At 39.6% G+C, this 21,373-nt stretch overlaps 1 protein-coding gene across 28 annotated transcripts in view; it reads right to left on the minus strand.

Moving 5' to 3' along the window:
• CLASP1 (cytoplasmic linker associated protein 1) overlaps nucleotides 1–21,373 on the minus strand; it is a 270,587-nt gene that overhangs the window by 69,429 nt on the left and 179,785 nt on the right. For 9 of the 28 annotated variants that reach the window (XM_058715552.1, XM_058715549.1, XM_058715547.1 and 6 more), the window contains 5 exons: nucleotides 17,032–17,136; nucleotides 14,726–14,752; nucleotides 13,225–13,392; nucleotides 7,056–7,163; nucleotides 2,278–2,340 (listed from right to left, as the gene is read on the minus strand). In XM_058715552.1, coding sequence (XP_058571535.1) covers nucleotides 2,278–2,340; nucleotides 7,056–7,163; nucleotides 13,225–13,392; nucleotides 14,726–14,752; nucleotides 17,032–17,136 — 471 coding nt within the window. The remainder of the gene's footprint in view (nucleotides 1–2,277; nucleotides 2,341–7,055; nucleotides 7,164–13,224; nucleotides 13,393–14,725; nucleotides 14,753–17,031; nucleotides 17,137–21,373) is intronic. The other 19 variants (XM_058715571.1, XM_058715563.1, XM_058715570.1 and 16 more) reach the window with 4 other exon arrangements.

The raw sequence follows: 21,373 nt of genomic DNA on the forward strand, positions 1-21,373 counted from the left end.
TCAAAGGATTTGAATTTCAAATGATAGTCTTTATACATGTAAACAAAATGGATACAATCCAAGGAATTTAAAACAAATTCCAGCAGTTTAACTATTTTAAGTTCAATTATGTTAAGGATCATGGACAAAGAAGGCAAACTTTTTACAAGTCCCATTATGTCAGGTGAGCAGCCTTCCTTGAGAGGTGCTGAGCTTGGAGCTACGTACAACAGGAGAAAAGTTCATATAAAAATCATACTTCCTAAGTGTCTCACACCTATTTACTGGCAAACGTTTCTTATTTAAAACACTAACGTGTAAAAAAAATCTTTGAAGAAAAATGTTAGATAAAAAAATGCTTTCTTTTTATGAACAAATAAGACACTGTTTGGACTATATACAAACATATATATATATATATATATATATATATATATATATATATATTCTCATAATGAAGCATTTAGGGGAAAAGGAAAGCTAAATCTGTTTTACATGAGTTGATCTTTCTTGTAAAGTGATATGTTTAAAACTCTGGATATGTAACAAGAGTTCTTTAGGAAACAAGAAGTTTCAAAGTGAGGTGTTCCTTATCTCATTAAACGTGTCAGTTTCAAAATTTTCACCTTCCAGCGCCACAGAAAGGGGAAAAAATTTAAACACCGCTAACCAAAATGTTATACACTCATGAATTTTTATAAAGAAACAAAAATTGTATGTTATACTATCCCCTTTTTTAATGTACTTGTTGGTCAGACTGCATGTCTTAAGTCACTATGTAAAAGATGATTAAATGTGCCATATAAGAGACCACAAAACAATAATATCTAGATGTCTCCCTATATATATGTGTGTGTGTGTGTGTGTATGTGTATATATATTATCAGTTGAAATATAAAACTCGTGTAAATTTGAAATTTGCTGTGCAAACAGTTTTATACATCATCTTTGTTCTTTTTTCCATTAAAAAAGGGTAGATAGTAAGGGATTTATGAGTAACAAAATGAAAGTAATTCAGTTATAAGCCATTTAAAAATTACCCAGCATAAACTTAAATAAAACGGACTCTAAAACAATTAAAAAACAAAAAGTATATCACATGCCAGCAATTCCTGCTCCAGGGATAAAACTGATATTTTGCTTTTAGACACAAAATTAAAGCTGTAAGAACAATGCAATTACTTTGTGCTTCCCAGATGCATCCAGCTCCGCCATACACAGTGACTGCACATCACTGGATAGATGTCACAGATCATTTGAATTTCAAATCTGAGGGGGAAATGCTTGTCTGGATTTGAGCAAGGTTACAAGCCTTTTGTTCTCACCAGACCACAATCTCTTCTACGCTCTCACTGCTCTTGTGTTATCATGAAGCTCTGTTCCCCGAGACGGATGCGTGTGCCTGTGCCCTCATCTTCTGGAGGGTGTACCCAACAGAGTGTAAGTAATAAAATGCACAGCCCGCTTCACTTTGAGGAAGAACAGAGAAAGTAACTCCGTGAACGGGTGACAGTTGTCACCATCAACAGTCTGTGACTTAATACATACTGCCGTACTCAGGTGAGGAATTCTGACTCAGGTCAGTAGGGACTGTTAGCGTATAAAAAGCCAGCACACTTATATATTTCTGTATGCTTACTTTTTGCCCCAGATGGCTAACCAGGGGATTTTTTGGTATCGTTAAAGCGGGCTGGGATGAAACATTTGGGGACCACAGGCTGCAAAGGCTACCTTTGGCCTGACCTGATTATCTGAATCGTGACCTTGTTTTTCCGTAAGTTTTAGGACAGTATTTATACCTGTGAAATAATGTATTCTGTGATTTGGGACGTCTGGTAACTAGATAGTTCCTCCAGATCACCAGAACCTGACACTAATAATTAACATCAGTAATCACCACTTTTTGGGAGCAAAGACTTTGGAAATGCAAGACTGTTGGATGACACCCATACCCTATTTCCCCAAAGGGACTTTTCATGATACCTATTTTGGGTGCTTGTTCTCCTGAGGGAGGGACTAAAAAGAGGGGGAAGAAGCCCTTCCCCGTGTTTCTGTTTTGTTTTCACATAAACATGAGCACTGGAGAGATGATGTTGTCAAACAGGCGATAAAGCATCTACGGCCTATTAACAGAACCATAAACATTCAACAACGGAAAAAAACCAAAGCACACTGGGGAAAACAAACATGAAGTGCATACATGCCAAGTGCTAGGCGACACTGACGGAAACAAATGCTAGAATGAGCGTGAGACGAGACGTATGAAGAAGCCGAATCATGCAGTTAGCACTTGTTCACCTGACTGCCCAACAGACTCAGCAGTGGAGAGGGCACTAGTGGACCTGGAATGACGTCGAGAGGCTGCAGGTAAAAGGAACGGCAACACCCACAGGATTAACACACGAGTACCCGACACAGAAAATGCCACAGTCTGAAGGAAACGCAGGGACTGCTCCCAACAAGGCCATGTTTTCTCATGAACGGAAATGGCGCTGGAGATGAATGGATAGCAAGTGCCGATCCCCAAGCTCCGCGGCAGCCTGCTGGCTCTCACACGGCTGTTACACACACAGGCACAACGAAGGCACTGTCTGCGGTGCCTAAGCTCAGACTCCACGTTTATGTTCGCACCGCGAAGCCTCAGTCAGCCGTTATGGAAGTATGCAACATGAAGGACGTCAGGAGTCACAGAGCACGGTCTATACCCGGTGGAGCATCAGGAGAATGGATTATTTACTCAGCTCACAAGATGCCTCATCGGTACATGATGCATATGCGACCATGCACCAAACACAAAAGCATAAAGGTTCATAACGTTATTTGAACAGAAATAGAAGGAAGTCACAAGAGAGGGGGCTCAACAAATGAAATCCTGTGTTCCCCCAATTTTTGCTGTTTTTCTGCACGAAAATCCTAACGATTAACGAACTTGTCGTTTCACTGTTGGAAATTTAGTCGGAACGGGTTTAAGGAGCTCTCTTGGCGAGGCATTGGCAGTACTCTGGCTAACAGCGCACCAGCTCCGCACGACAGCCGGGGGCGAGTCCTGCTTTGGTCACAACCAGCGGGACGACCTTGGGCGAAGCTCTACATCTCTGTGTCTCAGCTTCCGCATCTGGAAATGTGCTAAAAAGGGTACGTACCTCTTGGGAGTAGAGATGGGTGCGAGAGATCTTATATAAGGCACTTAAGGCAGTGCCGGGCACTGAGTAAAATGGTGGTAGCGGTAGCAGGGGGGGCCGGTACGCTGCTGGGGCTGGCGGTGGCAGCGATGGTTACGAGTAAACTGCGACTTACATGTCTACGTTAAATATCACTTGATTAGCAGATATTCACAAGCGAATTAATTCAGCAATCGGAGGAATTATATGCTCAACTCCATCTTCACATAGAATAACTCTCAGAAATAACCATGAAACTGACTTGGTTCGAATCACCAATTTCTGGAGCAGAGTGCCATGCGGTATATGGTTCCTTACCTCAGGGAAAAAACCCCAAGAGATAACACGCTTACACTCCTTACTCTGAAAGGAACCCGGTGGTTGCATCATGGGAAATTCCCAGGTTTGACAAACAAAGTACTACCCCAGCAGTGCTACCACTTCTCACCTATGCCACCAGAGTGCAGTATCCTGTGCACGTGAACACTTCTGTCTCGTCGTAAAATACCAAAACCTCAAACTCTTGGACAGAATTAAAAAAAAAAAAAAAATTTTTTTTAAAGTAATCTCCACACCCAACACAGGGATCAAACTCACGACCCCGAGATTGTGTCACATGCTCTACCGACTGAGCCAGCCAGGCGCCCCCATAATTTCATTTTTTTAAGCTCATGTCACTTGATGAAAATGCACATATCTTCATAAGTGGCACGAGTGGTATCAAATAGCAAAGGCTACCTCGTGGATAAGGACAAATTTCTACCAGCTCACAAAAAGAGAATTTCTAATTCCTCAGGATGCACAAAAATAAACTGGCAATCTCTAAAACAGATATAAAATAATCACTTTCCTTAAACAAACAAACTGGCAAAATACTTTTTAAGACTGAAGCATACCATTTACTGTGCAAGTATCAGTGCCATATCCTGGTAGTTTAAACTGGAAATACCTTTTAAGCAACGCCTGAAGGTTGCTTAGAAAGTCGTCCTTTGGTTCTGTTTCAACAGGGTATTCTACAGTAAATCTGTCATGGAATGAATCCTTTGTTCTCAAGTGAACACCCAACAATGGAATCCGAGGTGGACCCTCTTACAATCAGAGCCTGATTTACAGCTGAGCCCTTCCTTTCATTTTGATATTGTCACTGTAACCATATGAACACCCTTATTAAAATGGTCCAAGATAACTTTGTAACAAAAAAAAGCAGACTTAAAACCAGTATATAATCACCAAAATGTAATTATTTTCACCGCCCCCCCCAACCAACCTTTTTTTAAACAAAACCTGGCTATATAAACTGACCCAAAGGGGCACTAACACAAAAATCTCACTAATTTACAGAGAGGGTGGGAAACAATTATTAATGTGAATGAGAAGAAGGAAACTTCATATTGTCTAAAGAGCACAGTGAGCTCCCCTGGACACCACCTTCAGGGACTGAGCTATGAATTCCCATGGCTTAACTCCAAACCTGGAAATCGTAATTGAGAAACATTACCGGACACTTTCTCTGTGCTTAAGCCTGGAGAGAAAGTATTTAATACACTTCCGAGGAACAAATGAAAGACGCTAAATTATCGGAACTTTCAAATGAGGCAAGGGAGCAGCCAAGCTTTGAAGTCAGACTGGATTCAAAACCTAGCTCCACCATTTAGCTGTGTGACCTGGAGACAGCTGGCTTACTCTCCCTCAGTCTCTGTTCTGTCATTCATAAAAAAGGGATAATGGTAACACCCGTCCCAGAGTGTGAACAGGTACTTGCTCAGATGGGGGGCTGTGCGCACGAGGACCGCTCTTGTTCTTGCTGGGTAAAAGTTTTACAGACAGATTTACCCCAAGGAGGAAAAGAGGGCATGCCTACAAACTCAGCTGACAAGATGTTAACTCTGCCCTGACCAACAGAAGGCACGTGCTGATGCTAGCTTGTTAGGAAGGGGAAACGCCTCATCCACATCTTCTGTCCTGGTAGGAGCGACTGCACATTTCACCATTCTGGGTTGTCACCAAGACCCTTACGCAGATCAATTTCACCAAAGAAAGTGAAAACCAGACTGGATCACTCAAGTACTCAGGGTTCAATTAGGAACTCAAGAATTCAGCACACCTTGCCTGGTCCACTGACCACATCCTGGATTACAAAGGCTGCTTCCGTGGACAGTAACAAAAATACCAGTGCATATAGGAAAGAAAAACACGGAACTGCCTCTAAGAGACCGAATAACCAATAAGCAGATTGAACTGTTCACTTATATAACAGGTTGTTTAGAAGGCCAAATAGTTAGCAAGGACGCAGAGATATACAGCCTTAACTTAAAAGGAAAAATCACCAGTTCATTCAGAAAAAAAATCACCACTGCTACCCCTGATTTGTTGAGAATTCTGTTCTGCTGCTTCAGATTGCTGTGGAGTAGCTGGTGTGTTCAAGGTGAGTCGCTCCACTTGGGATCTCATGCTAATCAGGTAGACTATCTCACAAAGGCGTCTTCTCACTAAGTCAAGTGACCCATGTGGCCTGGCTTTAAGTTCATAAAGGACAACGGGACAGAAGGACGTATTATTGCTACTGATAGGATAAAAGGATAGTAGAAAGAAGCGTATGACATCAGGAGAAGAACGAGGCAAATATTAAGACTGTGTGCTTTTGACCTATCATCCACCTTTTGGAGTGACATTTTTTATATTTGAAAGACCTAATGTCTAGTGCTACATAATTAGAGTCAAAATAACAGACTGCTGCAGTCCACAATTCCATATAACAACGTCAGGCCTAGGCCTAATCTTATCATTTCCACCTGTCATGCTTATCAGGAGGAAAATATACAGCTTTACAGCAATTAATGTGGCGAAGAACTGAAACACAGTTACTGGAGAATACAAAATGTTTTTTTTGCGAACGTATGTGCTCTTTCTAGAGGTCTTGGGGGATTAATAATTTGCACTAGGTAAAAATATATGTCCATTTTAGACTACCGAGCCTGAAAAGAAAAGGCAAACACAGTATTTCATAAAGGAAATATGTTTCTCTTTTGTCTGTTTTTCTCAAATCCTAAAAACTGTGAAAATACAAATTCTGGCTGTAAGAGAGACAGAGCGTTGTAGATAAGCAGCCCCAAACCGGCACGTGGCTCGTGACCCGAAATAAGGTACTGACACCACCTTATGGCGACCAACTGTTGTAAATTCCTGCCCTGGGATGGCATCAGGTCACAGACATTGCATAGCCTATTGAGCCCAGGAAGAATGAAAATCTCTGATTAACAATAAACGTTGTAAAGTCGTACACTGTGCTGTACACATAAGCAGTTTATCAAAAAGCTACTGTGGGCTTGCTTTAAAGAAAGCATTGAAATGACTCGCTTAGCCAAGGCACAGCTAGTACCTTCTGCCACAAGGCTTTTTAGATTAATATTATCAGCCCTAAACTGAGCACATTTCATTTCCTAGACATTCTCATGATTTTAATTTTTTTCCATCTCTGAACTGAATCACGTGTGTCCTGACCTTTGGTGAAATTAAACACAAACTGTCGAAATTCAATGACAGAGGATAAATTTTGGATTAACTCTACTTTTAAGAAGCAACTGACTTTGGCTGAGCGTCCCCTTAGGTTAGAAGTGACCACAAGACGGGCTTGCCTGTCTGCCAACCTGGATGCTGGCAGGTGGTCACAAATGGCAACAGTACAGAGTGAAGTGGTGTTTTTTTCCTCCCATATATAAAAACTGGAAACTGCCAAAATTCAAGCATGCAGAGGGGGGCAACAGAGGGTAACTAGGGAGGAGGAAAGAAAGAAGAAAGGACCACAAGGACAGGAGAGGAAGGACAGCAGGTCATTCCGCCTCGCAGTGTGTGGGACAAGCATTGGGAGCAGGGCAAGGAACTCTGCTCTGAGAGCCAGCGCCTACGTGTACTCACCGAGTGGAGGAAAGCCCCGAGCGGGGCTCGTATCGCGGCTGCTCTCACAGCTGGTATTGCGGCTGCACCCCTGACTCATGCTGGGTCGAGGGATACGGCTGCTCCGTGCTAGTGTGCAGCATGAGGGGTTTCAGAGAAGGTGAAGAAGTTTAATGAAGACAGAAAAACTCACAAAACGTCAGTTACATTCCGTTAACGTAATCATGACATTGCCCGCGCCGGGGGTTCGTCGTGAGGACTCTCCCCGCTGAGGCCTCACTGACTCGCGTGCTGACAACAGGAGAGGGTCTGTGTAAAAACTCGATTATGCTCAATGCTTCGGAAAGCTGTGGGGTCTTTTATGGAGGTGAAATAACACCTAAATGTAAGAAATGAAAAGAAAGCTTTCCAAAGAACAATCAGGAAATACAAGGTCAAAAGCCTTTCAGAAAATGATCATTTTTTACAGCTTTAGCCAACTTCTCATCAAGATGATAAAAGACCAAAGCCATTTTCATATACGCTCTGTTGTTAGAAAGATAATTTACTTTGGGTTAAAAAGCAGAATAAAGGCTCTGGTCACTGAAATACATGAACTTACCTAATTAAAAGGAAGGGGGCTCATCTTTCTCAGCCTGGGCTTCTTTACAAAGAGAAGTCCTAAGGACTGACACAGCTGGAGAACCTGCCCACTCCAAGTAAGTATCTAGATGCTTCTAACATATTTAATTATCTAAACCAGCATAAACAAAGGGTTGGGACTGCTATCCCTTTATTTACTGGTCCCAACATTTAATCCCTGCTTTTTCTATGGGAACCCAAACAGGTTTGCCTGTGGTCCCCTACTCAAGCACTCTTATCTGGCACGCCTTACACACGAGTCGACAGCATGTGAACTACAATCCCAATATTCGTGCTAAAAGATCCCCCCACTGACCTAAGAACAGCCAATTACTGTATGATTATCCACGGATAATTTTATTATACTCCTTCGTTATACTGCAATAAAATCATCTGTGGATAATGGATTAACAATGACTGTATTGTCATGTTATAAAATGCTGAGAAGACAGAGTCACATGAGTAACTGAAGGTCTAACATAACTGGGCGGTAAAGCTCAGAGACGACCGTGATGTTTTTGGGTTTTGATTTAATTGGAGGAACAAAGACACAACTGGCAAAATACTCAGAAATGATCCTGCACATACTGAATGTGGGACAATAAATATGTCCACCTTGAGTGGATCTACAATCCTGGGCTGGGCAGAAACGTCTTCCCGAAAACTTTGGAAAAAAGAAACTTGATTCACTGATGTAAAAGCAGCCATGTTTATTATACGGTAATGAGTATAGCCTATGATTTCAGAGCCAAGGGGGATTTACTACATGAGCAAACTGGAACAAGAACGTCTTACAAACCAGAATCCTTAAATTCCTTGACAAAGGAGAACACGGAAGTGAGAAACCAAACCAGCTCCCCACTGTGGTCTCTGTTCAGTGCTAGAGTTGAATCAGACCCTACAGTTATGTGACAGACGTCCCCATGCTTGGTCTGCACTGGCAAGCAAGGAAAAACTCAAGCGCAGGAATGCAATCTGAGCAAATCCGTCAAGACGGGCCTCATGTGGGACTCGCCAGTGCTTCCTACATTCTCCTTCATTTTGCCACAGTGACGTGGAGGCACTCAAAGTGGCGGTGACTATTTGATCAACAGATTCTTCCTGATAATTCTAAACCAGCTCCTGTGATGAAGGCAAAGGCACATGGCCTGAATGTTAAAAGCCTCAAAAAACGAGGGAGCACCCACTGATACCAACACATGGGAAGTCGCCTAGAACCTATGAAGAAATGTTGCTTATCCCTAAGAGGATCAATACCACATCCAATTTGTGAAATGACCTCCCTGGTCCAGCCACTTTGCCTCTCCTGCCTCAGCCGCCCCCCTAGGAATGTTGGAAGAAAGAACCCAATCAATTAAATGAGAAGGGTACTGTGACATAAGGTACCTACATGAGCACCTCCGAGTTCCTTGCTGAAAGGCATAACGAAAATCTTATCTTATCCCACCACCCGCTCTAAAACAAATAATCAAAAACAATAAAAACAGTCCTGATGGTGTTTCACACATGCACACACTTAAGTTGAGCATTTTCTTATGGTTCTTGACTGATTACTTGTTACTCTGCTTCCACTCCCTTCCTTCAATTAATGCACATGCTAGAACAATGGGAAATCCCTGCTCTCTCCCAGGCTGAGCCTGCTTTGGGAAGGCAAAAAAGAGCATGAAAAGGGATAAGCAGACATGCTCAGAAACAACAATCTGCATAATTCTTAACAAGGTTTACCCTCTTACTATTTCAGCCAGAGAAAGTTTAGTCACCCATTCGTGCTGACTGGCTTCTTCAACATAGGCTAGTAGTAACATATATAGACAGAATTCTGTTTACAATTTTCTAAACATCTGCCCACAGTTGCCCCATGCGTCATTAAGGGGTATCAGTGATGACAGCAATAGTTCAAATGTTGGGTAATTTAAAACACGAGAGGAATAACGCCTACTTCTAATACCATTTCCAAAGACCACTCTACACGGAGGATTTTAAGAAGTATATCCATAAATGATTTTTATAAAGCCAATTAACTAGGTGGTCAAAGCTAAAAAACAACATACCAAATTAACCTCATTAGGGAGTGCCAAAACTGTTCTCTGGGAGAATACGTGATGTGAAGGCGTAACAGAAGAGGGAGAGACGATGAAGAGACGCTTGCTGTGTGACTTTCTGGAAGCAGTATTCTTAGGTGATTCTGTGGTGCTGTGCTTACAGGAAAGGCCGGGAAGCCTTGAAAACCCATTTGATGGGCTTTCATTTCTTAAGAGACACTATACTTCTGTAGAGTTTTAAGGGAATCCTGATTTCTGCCCTTTAAGGCAGAGATGAGTCCTACCAGAACTCCCATCAAAAGCAAAAGTCCAAGAGGAATAATGAGAACTACCCTGAAGTACGTCTATAGTCTGTTATTTTCATGTTTTGGTCTTGCACACAGGAGTCTAATTTAACAGGGGACACTGACACCTGTAAATTTTTGTTTTCAAAATATTTTTAACCAGAAAATCTGAAAACATTTTAAATGTATATCCACAGGATGTAAGCTACCAACAATCAAAAGTTTTTATTGCCTTCTCAAGACATGAGTGGAAGGAAACTAAGCTTCCAAAATATAATTGCTATAGATATTACCTATTTGTACGACTTTATTATTAAAAACATTTTTTTAACGTTTATTTATTTTTGAGACAATGCGAGAGACAGAGTACAAGCAGCGGAGGGGCAGACAGAGGGAGACACAGAATCTGAAGCAGGCTCCAGGCTCTGAGCTGTCAGCACAGAGCCCAACATGGGGCTCAAGCTCACGAACTGTGAGATCATGCCCTGAGCCGAAGTCGGACACTTAACCGACTGAGCCACTCAGGCACTCCATTGTACAACTTTATTATCCATCAAAAACGGAGTAAAACTCCAAAATGAAACAATTTATAATCTATTCTATTTGGCTGAATAGTTTGTGAAGGAATAAACTGCCAAGAAAAAAGAGAGCAGCAGGGTTTTATTCTGTTTCTTGTTTATATAACAGGAATTACATCCTGTTTTGCTTAAGAAACCTTACATGCTGAAGAAGAAATTTGATGTCATTTTTACCACAGATGAAGCATAGCTGAACCAAACATAATTTGTAGATAATTTGTAGAATTAATTCTCAGTGCAAATTCCAAGCCTAGTTTAGCAATGATTAAAACTATTAGTTGGTTTGGGCACAAAAGGAAATACTCTTAAAAGATGCTTACCCTTTTTCTCTAAGTATTTCCATTTAAAGTTGCTATACAATGAACCAAATGTTTATAGACACATAGGCATACGCCCACTACTGACTAAATGATCACAACAGTGGACAATCTACTGCTAAAGATACTAATATATGCGACACCCTATAAAATGGAATCTCTCAGCAGTACTATAGGAAGAAGTGGAAAGATTTACTCATTTATCTACCTTTGTATCTATGTATGTTCTCACCATAAACAGAAATTTAAATAAAATACCTTTTTAAGTCAGAATGACATATATGACCTCTAAGCTTTACACATAACTATTCCCCCTTAATGGGCATCAAGGTGAGAACTTTCTTCAAAATATTGCTTCAAAAAAGAACTCTTCAGAAGAAAATAGGTTCCTATTCAGTTTTTACTAATGGATGATGTTTCACAGTACCTCTTGTAAATGCTTATTAAGTGTTGTCTTTTCAACTATCCATAACACAAAACTCATAGTTAAAACCATGAAATACCAGGTCCTAGAGTTATGTCAGACAACCTAGGGTGGTTTCTTTCCCAATTTCAGGAAGAAGGTAAAAATGGCACCTTTAATAATAGGAAAAGTAAAATCCCGAAAAAGAAAATAATTTTTAAAAGAATGAAACTACTCTGGATTGCCAAGAGACATTCTATACATTTAATTAACTACTGAAAAAGGACAGCCAAAACCTCACCACCAGATATGAAATCAAACGCATTTTCCAAACAAAACTAGATCCAAACATACATGTTACAGCCTCAAATCTGAAATTTAGACATTCCAGTCATGATATTTTCTCTGGTTGTATCCATATAACTTCTAATCACTGGATCCAAATAATTTGTCAGCTCAGGGACCATGCTATGTAACACCCAACAGAAAGCTGAGATCATGTACAATGAACAAAACTACTGCTTGAATACGTTTCAAATTTGCTTTGGAAATGTTAGTCAAACCAACTCCTACCCATTCCACTTCTTAACTATGTGCCCCTGCCTTCTTGTAGCTCAGGCGGCCTGTAAGGACTTTCATGAGCTGGACCCTCCCAGCCCACCTGCCCTCCTCTTGCACTCACCCTGACCAACTCCCTTTGCTGTAGCCAAATGAACGACCTGTGCCTCTCACAGCCCATTATGCTCCCTCCCATCTCACTGTTCCGGCACACGCTCCTGTCTGCCCTAGAACACCCTTCTCATCATCTCTGTCCCCTGCCTAATCTTACCTTACTCACCATCAAAATGACCTATTCTAGGAAGCCTCTCCTAGCAGGCAATCTGGGAGAAGTGGGGCAGACAAGGGCGCTCCGTTTCTGTGGTCCCAGAGCGGGGCAGACAAGACACTCTGTTTCTGTGGCCCCAGAACACTATGTCACAGTATCTACTGTACTGTCTCTCACGTTTCCACCCTTAGGACCACAAGTTCTCCGAAGTCAGAAGCTACATCTATTTTATCTTCTGATCCTAAGGTGTAATAACGTGCCTGGTGCATCACAGGAAACGTTCACGTGAAAGTTGCTGATGAGATAAATAAATGAGAACAAGAAGCCAACAGGACTTAAGAATACAGCAGTACTCTGATTTCACATTAATAGATTTTTATCCTTAGAAAGCAGGTAGAAATATAAGAAAGACTATGAACATAGATTTCTCATAATATATTACAAAAGACTTCTTAGTACTAAACAGGTAGTGTATAATTTAGATTTGAATAGAATAACAGGTCTCTAAGCTGCTGAGAGTAATTCACGTAATTCTACTCATTGTCACAGAGAAACTAAATACTGTAACACGAAAGTATCATATATTTGACTTTAATTTATTCCTAGGTTTCATGTTCGAACAATACTATGTCAAAAGTAACTACTCATGTTCTTTTGACCATAAGTTCCACCAAACAGGTTAGAGAAGATCAAAATCAAAATAAATGTGGACCCTACAAATTGCTTTTGAAAACATACACAGATTAATGGAGACTTAGTGCTAATCCATGAAAAAAAGGATGAAAAGCAACAATGCTGCTAACTGTGAAGAGAACAATCCTGCCCACTCCCCCAGTTCTAACATTCTGTGAGAGCTCTCAGGTACAAAAGCCCGGAGGGATGTAATTCTTTCCCATCAATCTGAATGGTGAGGCCCATGTATTTTTTAGTTGTAACTCAAATTTGAACAGGCCATAATCTGTAAAAAGCGCAAATCAGAATGTCTTTTTAATACAGGCAAAGTGACACCCCCAGTTCAAAAGTAAATCTCTACTTCCAACATTAGACAAAGCCATTAGATTATAATAAAAATTACCACCAAGTTAGGAATGATATTTCAAGGTCTTTGAGGATCCTTACCTAATCCTATCCGGTTTGGACTGGTTTCTCGGCTACATCCCTGACTCCTGGGGATCTTGCTTCGTTTCTCTGAAGAGGGAGTCACAGGCGGGCCTCTTGAGGAACCCCCGGCAAGGCCACCATAACTACTTCCCAACAATTTTCCTGGGGAACTTGACCGGCTGCCAGCTAAAAATGAAACAAAACAAAACTGAAAAATGGATGTAAATCAGGGAATACAACTATAATATTACAATTTCAGAAGTCAGCTTACACATTAATTTGGATCAAATACTACGAATTTCATATAAAAATGGCTTCTTGTGGGTAGTAGTACTGATTTTTTCTTTTTTAAATACAGGAGCATAAAAGAGCTTCAAATAACATAAGAGAATGTATCCACAAAGAAGAATTACTGGCGGAGTTCTACGAAAATGACAGCAAGATTTCTGATTCAAAACAGTGGACTAAGTATAAACAGCTCCCCGTTCCACAGCCAATTTCTACAAACAATCACAAAGGTGTTTACTGTTTTGCTTTTTTATTCTGTAAGAGTTGATATGCTGAAAATTTTAAGTACAATTGCGAGAATTACAATAGAAACTTCCTAAACATTAATGGAAGAAAACAGACCCAAGAACACCCCACTAACTTAATAAATGGAAGAAAAGAGGGCATGAAGAAGAGGCAACTAAAAAAAAATAATAAATAAAAATCACAAATAAAATGGTAGGAATAAACTCAAGCATGTCAGTAATCATAATAAATGTGGCTGGACTAAATTAATCTCTTAAAATAACAGCGATTCTTGGATTGGTTTAAAAAATAAAATGAAATTCAACTACATACTGTTAGTAAGAAAGAAACAACATACCTAATACAAAACAACAAAACAGAATAAGACAGCATTAAAAAAGGACAAAGGATATTTCATATTGATAAAAGAATAACTGTCCATAAAGATATAATTGTCATAAACCCTTATGTTCCAAATAACATAGCTTTGAAATATAAAACATAAAACTGACAAAAATATAGGGAGAAATTAAGAAGACCATGATTATTAATGTACCTCTAAGAAAGATACTAACTACTGAACCTAGTAACTAATAAAAACCTTTAAAGGAACACAACCTGGAAATTAAACACACATACACTCCATCATTCAAATGAATCACTAAGGTGACAAATCATAAAATTAGGACTTTATAATGACTTAGCTACAATTTAAAGTGAAATTCATTATAAAAATCACCAGTACGCATCACCACGAAGAACCTGTCTTAGGACTTCATAATCTTGCCCATAAACTTTGAGCACACAAATGAATTATTAAACTGTGTAAAAAGAGAAAAATCCATTTTAAACACTAGAATTTGAACATAACAGAAAAAAATGCAGAAAGATTAAGCTCATAATAGGGAGAGAAATTAACATTGTGCAAGGAACATGGGGTGAGGGAAAACACTAAAAAAAAAAAAAAAAAAAAAAAAAAAAAAAAGCAAGAAGAGAAACGGCTTACCACCAGCAGGATTAGCAGATCTGGATCCTTGATTATGAGAGCAGACCAAAGGACAGGCAAAAAGTGGATTAAAAGACAATAGCACAATACAGAAGGTCAGCATGCAACACAACACAAATGTCTTTGTTCACAAACATGTTAACAAATTAGCTATTTCTTCTAGGTCTCTTTCCTTTTTGTCCACTTTTGTACTTATGTTGATTTTACTCATATCATACTCTATTGGCAATGACTTCAGGTCTGTCCATGTAACATTTAGGAACCTACATGTGTCAGGTGCAGGAGATGCAGAGAAGACAAGTGTCTTGCCCTCCAGAAGCACATCTATACTCTCTAGTTCTGAGCAACCGAGAGAAGTGACCGCATCCTACTCGTTTATGTGTTACTGCCGCCTTAAGTGGTGCTGCTTACTACCTAGGAAGTGCTCAATAAACTTCAATGAATTCAAAGAAACTGCTATTAACTAGTTTCACCTGAATGTCCTATGCCAAATCCTCAAATATTAAAACATTAATTTACACATATTTAAGTCCTCAAATATTTAAAATATGCTTGTTAACTCTTAAGGGCCCTAAATCTAATGTTAACGAAATCTACTTAGTACTCTACTGGCACTATGAATGCTAAGTATACCTACATTTGTAAAACATATAAATATGCTCATATTTACTTTCTATTAAAATAACTGTTTAAAAAATACTTAATTTATATGACTAAGCTTGAGGTCCAGCCTTGATCATTTGCTGGTGTTGTCTCCCTTCCTAGGAGGGGAATTTGGTGAGTAAAATGAAACTGAAGACTTTTAAAGTGGAGCCCCAAGACAGAGTGCAGTATTTCTATAAAACTGAGGAACGGAAGCTCTAATCATCGAGACTATAGAAAATTCCTCTGCAGGAACGTCATCTTCACCACCTGCTAAGCAGAGGAGCCAGGCTAGGGGCAGGAATCCCTGCAGAGGCCAATGGCAATAAATAGCAGACACCGAGAACTGTAAAGTACTATCCAACCTCACTCCAAGAAAGGAAATAACACTTCACAGCTAAAGAACATTTTTTATTAAATTCAATCTTAACATACTATCTCAATATGGAGTCTTGAGTATCTTTTGTCAAGAAAAATTTCTCTGCAAGAAGACCTGACTCATGACCAGAGTATCAGATCCATCTGTGACTCCAGGCATCGCTAGGGTTCAAGAGAATAACCAGAGCCTGGATGTTGTTCCCAAGGTAGAAGCTGCTGGGCCACAGCTGTACAATCCATGTCGTGTTGTACGTGGTGATACGCTAGACGCGTGGGCTTCTGCTTCAGACAATCCTGGCAGGAATGTATGACTGACATTCTACTTTTCTTTCCAGAAAGGAGAAATGCTTGTTTAACACGAGGCCTGGAGTTACCAGAGGGACATGGGAGTATTCACAAGGAGCCCAGAAAGACATTCTAAATACTAAGGAGAACCTAAGGTTTGGCCACAGATGGAATATTCTTGACACAAACCAGACAGCTCCTCGGGCCATGAAGGAAGCAGACACACATCTACTAGAGAGTGCTGTGCTGAGGGCCTGTGTGCAGCTCCCGGGGAAGGAGAGCCTTTCTCGGCCACATTCATCCTGCCCAGGAGAACTCGGACCCCCAGCACTACTCTACACGCGCACAGAGGGAGTGGGAGACTCAAAAGCCAAGTGTGGCTGGGGAGTGAGACACCAGGGTGGTTCCTAAGAGCGATCTGAATACATTCCTTCCATCTACGGCTGCTTTCGTGGCTGATGCTAGCAAGCCAAGTGACTCGACACGTACAGACACGCAGTAACGGAAGCGAGGGTAGCTGGGCAAAGCGGGGCCTACGCTGGCAGGAAGAGAGGAGCAGGCTGCAAATGTTAGAACAGAGGGTTAAAGGGGACAGCTGTTAATGGATTTGCTTATTACCACTCGAAAGAGAACTCCACATTAAAATAATCCCCAGGTACTGCTCTTAAATTATATCAGAGGGAGTCCTTATCGACAGGAAAATGGGTCATAGCCCAGATTTATCTCAATTTGAGATGCTTGAGGAAAGGCAGAGAAACCACATTTTAATCATTGATGCTTAATAATACAAAATTTAAATCACCTGGCAAGGAGACAAAAGTACACTTGAATACTCCATTTTGTGAGCTTACTCAACGAACATCAAGGCTACTCATGGTACCTTACAGCCACACAGATGTGGTTTTCTCCTGAAGTACTGAAAATATTATAAATCTTTCAACTGTAGAGTGAGCTGATTGAACAAAACTGACACAACAGAGAGTATAAAATATACTTCTTACGCTGGGACTGTGAGACCACTTTGGCGCGACTGCGGCCTCGATTATCAGGTGTGGTGGCGACACTGGTGGCACTCCCGGAGCTCTGCCGTCTCGTGCGGATCCGACCTGGAGGATGTGCAGCAAAAACGGGGTTTCCATAATGTTTTCAATCAGTGTGACCTACTCAAGAACGCAACCCACACCACGAACAAGAGGCACCGACGGGGCCACCTACAGGGGGCACGGGTCTTCCTCACGAGCAGTCCTCACCCAATTGCCCTGTGTGCACGCCCGTGTATTTGACCGGCACCCACAAGTTCTACAGATATGTTAGTTACTCCTGAGAGTAAGTCATGAACCCGGAAGGTGCTTCTGTTTTTGTTATTCTAGCATATTATATTTTCAGATGGGGAGATGACACCTATTTGAGGATTTTTCCCCCAATTTTTTACACATGACATTTTCTAGTTTATCATCAACAAACCTGTCAAATTTCCAAAAGCAGAAAATAGGAGCAGTCATCATAAGAAAAATACTACAGAAAAAAGAATAAATGCAAACACACACACACACCAAAAAAACCCTTAAAACTCAGCAAGCAACAAAAGCTACAGTACCCTGGAGAATAAATAGGTTTTGACAGGTAGCAATAAACTTCTATTTTAAAGCATGTATGCCAACAAGTTTCTAGGCTGCAAAAGATGAAGAAGGCAGAATCAATATTAGGAGTACCTAGAGAAACAACCACCTAAAAATAACGCAATGTCATAGGCAGTTATGAAAAAAATTTGCTATTGTAAGTAAAGCAATCTGTTAATTCCCACTATTAAACCATGAAACCATAAAAACAAAAATGAATTCAGAAATGCAAAATCACTGATGATCAGACTAGTATGATTAGAGATTAAACTTTTTGAAATTCAGGGTTTCTTTGGTTTCAGAGGAGGCAGAAAATGTCTCTCCTGGCGTAATTCAATCAGAACGGCAGTCTGACTATTAAAATATGGAGAACAGAGGGTTGCTGGAGGGACTGTGGGAGACAGTATGGGCTCCATGGGTAAGGGGCATTAAGGAAACTACTCCTGAAATCATCGTTGCACTATATGCTTGTATGTAAATTAAAAAAAATAAAATAAAATAAACATAAATAAAAAAAAGAACAGCAGTCTGATACGGAAAACACAAACCAATGGAACTCACGTTGGCATCTTACATTGTTCAAAACCACTTCTACCTCATCATCGGAGAAAGCTTGCAGAACAGTAATCCAGAAAAACAAACCCTAAGGCTTGAACAAGGTTCAAGAAGGGAGGGGAGGAGCAATAAAAGTACTACATTAAGAAAAAAAAATTGAAACTAGAAGGAATCCATGGCTTTTAACAGCAGTTTAAGCAAAAACACACAAATTCTAGAAACTGTACTAACAGCTATTAGATGGTATTATATTAAGAGCTGTATGTATGTGAACTCGGAATCCTCATAAGAACATATCATTATTCCCATTTTACAGATGAGGAAACCGAGAAATGGGGATTAATTAATTTGCCTAAGGTCACACCACTAGTTTGGCTACCTATGCCTGCCTGGCCAACTGGCTGGCCAACCTGAGTGAGGAAGTAACCACACTGAATCAAGGTGGTCACCAAGGCAAAGTCAACATGAAAACCAACTGAATCTCACTTCCTATTTCAAATTTACTACAAAATATTTAGGTCACAAAAACATATTTTAAGTGAACATCCATACCCATTCAGCTTAAAACACAGAAATCTTTGCTAGTGTCCCTGTACCCTCTACCTTCTTCCAACATTTGGTAACCTGATCCTAAACCTAGCATTCATCATCCTCTAGCATTTCTTTAAACTTTTAATACATTTAGTTGCATAACCAAGCAACAGATGGCATCATTTTATATATTAAAATGCTTTTAATTATATCATAAGGTATGTATGTTTCTAAAACTTACTGTTTTGCTTAACATTTTATTTGTGAGGTCACTTATGGAATTGATTCTTCTGTAGGAGGTACAGGAAAGATCCACTTTTTTTTTCCCATATTACTAACCAGTGTCCAAATGAACTTTCTTACCCCCTTTCTTACTGACCTACAAAGCTGTCTTTGTCATTTGCCAAGTACTTAAAATACATGTGTGGACTTGTTTCTCAATTCTCTAGTCTGTCCCGTTGATGTGCGTGTCTACACCAGTAAACATCACAATGTTAGTATTAGCTTAAAAAAAAAAAAAAAATCTTGCTAATTGGCAGAGAAAATCAACCCACTTTTTCCTAAGGCCCTTTGCTCTCTTCCAAGTGCTTATAAAGATACAGGTTAAAATGGCCTCTGTTGAAATCTTAACTGGCATTATGTGGAATGCAAGGTTAATTTGGGGAGGAAAGGAGACAGCTTTATGATACTGATATTTCTATGTTTTTTTTTCCTTTACTTATTTCACTTTAAAGTCTTCCTCAATTTTTACAGACTTATTCAAAGGTGCCTTATTTTGATGACACATAAATATGTTATTAAATTATATTTTCTAACTCCTTGACAAATATGAATTAATCTTTATATTTTGATCTTAATTCTGGGAACCCTGCTAAACTTGTGTTAATTCTACTAACTTGTACATAGATCATTTGGGGTTATCTAAATAGAACACCATCTACAAATAAGACTTCAGTTTTTTTCCCTTAAAACTCTACCCCTTCATTTCTCTGCCTTTATCCTGCTGTCTTAGGACATGTAGTCCACGCCCACATGGGTAGGATTTGTTCCTTTAAGCCACATTAAAAAAAAAAAATCTGGAATTTCACAAAAAGTATGGTATTTCAACATGCTAAGAAAACTCCTTTCTATTCCTAATTGCTAAGAATTTGCCAAAATGTTTGTAATTTTTTTTTTTTTTTGATGCTTTCCCTGCATCTTCTGAGATAAAAGGATTCTCCTAAATGTGCTGAGCTCCATCAGGAAGTTTCTAAGCTCTGAAACCTGAGCTAAACCCCCACACTCACGATGTACACACTCACATACACAAGATGTCTTGACTGTACCTTCTCTGGTTTATTACTAAAGGCTGCATTAAATGAGTGAAGAAGTATTCCCACTTTTCCTTCTCAGAATTTATGGAAGACTGTGATTCTCCAATGCCTCATACAATTTGCATTTCTTTATCCTGTCAAGTGAATGTTTAATTCCTATTTAACTTGTACTCTTATCTTTATTATTTCCTTCCTACTCTCCTTTGGGTTTATTCTATTCTTTTTCTAACAAATTGGAAAGAAACTCCTAAATCAGTCTCTCTTCGAATATAACCTTAAGGCTATGAATATTCCTCCAAGTACTGCTTTTGCTTCATTCCGTAAGGACTGATATAGTTCAACATAATATGTTGCTTTAAAAAAACACATTACTAGATCTTATTTGCTAATGCTTTGCTTTGGAAAAATAAGTTGGATCCATATTTCACATTCACACTTTACACTAAGAAAAACAGCAAATGAACCTGAGATTAAAATGTAAAACATGAAACCATAAAAGTTCTAAAAGAAAACATGGGAGAAATCCTCTGTAATTTGCAGTGGAAAAGTCCATTCTAGCTATGAAAGCCATTAGAATCAAAGATAGGTAAATCTGACTACTTATTTTGTAAAACCTCAACATGACAAGAAGAAAATGATGAGCAAGTTAAATTGGGAAAAATTATTTGCAATTCATATTACAAAGGGTTAATTTCTTTAACGTATAAAAAGTTGTAAGACGTCCACCAACCAGTAGTGTGCTGGTAAATGTGTAACAATTGGCTGTGGGAGAGGATTCCTCACTGATTTGTGTTTTCCAATTTCCCTGATGTCAATATTCCCAGGCCAAATTCAGGCTACTGACATGAAATCAACCAGATTACAAAATGCCTGAAAATTTAACAATTAGCTGTCATGAACCAGTTCAAGACAGCTCCAGCACACCACTGGCACAACCCAATATAGAATGGACAAAGTCTAGGAACAGACAGTTAACAGGCAATAGAAATGGCTCTTAAGTGTATGAAATATTGTTCAGGCTCACTCGTAAGAAAACAAAATTAAAATGACACTGAGAATGCCATTTATCGCCTATCAGACTGGCAAAAATCTAAGAATATGCTAATATTCTGGTGTGTAAAAATAGAGGCACTCTCCTTCATTGAGGAGTGGAAATTAATGTGGCTCCTACAGAAAACTACTTGGCAATATCTGTCACAATTACAAATGCATGTGCTTCCTAATCCAGTAATTCCACTTTTGGCAAATAATCCTATCAAATATGCTTGCAAACATGCAAAAGGATGTATATAAAAGTTTATTCATGACAATGTTACTTGTAATAG

This window comes from Neofelis nebulosa, chromosome 2, assembly GCF_028018385.1.
Source record: "Neofelis nebulosa isolate mNeoNeb1 chromosome 2, mNeoNeb1.pri, whole genome shotgun sequence".
Taxonomy (NCBI): Eukaryota; Metazoa; Chordata; class Mammalia; order Carnivora; family Felidae; genus Neofelis; species Neofelis nebulosa.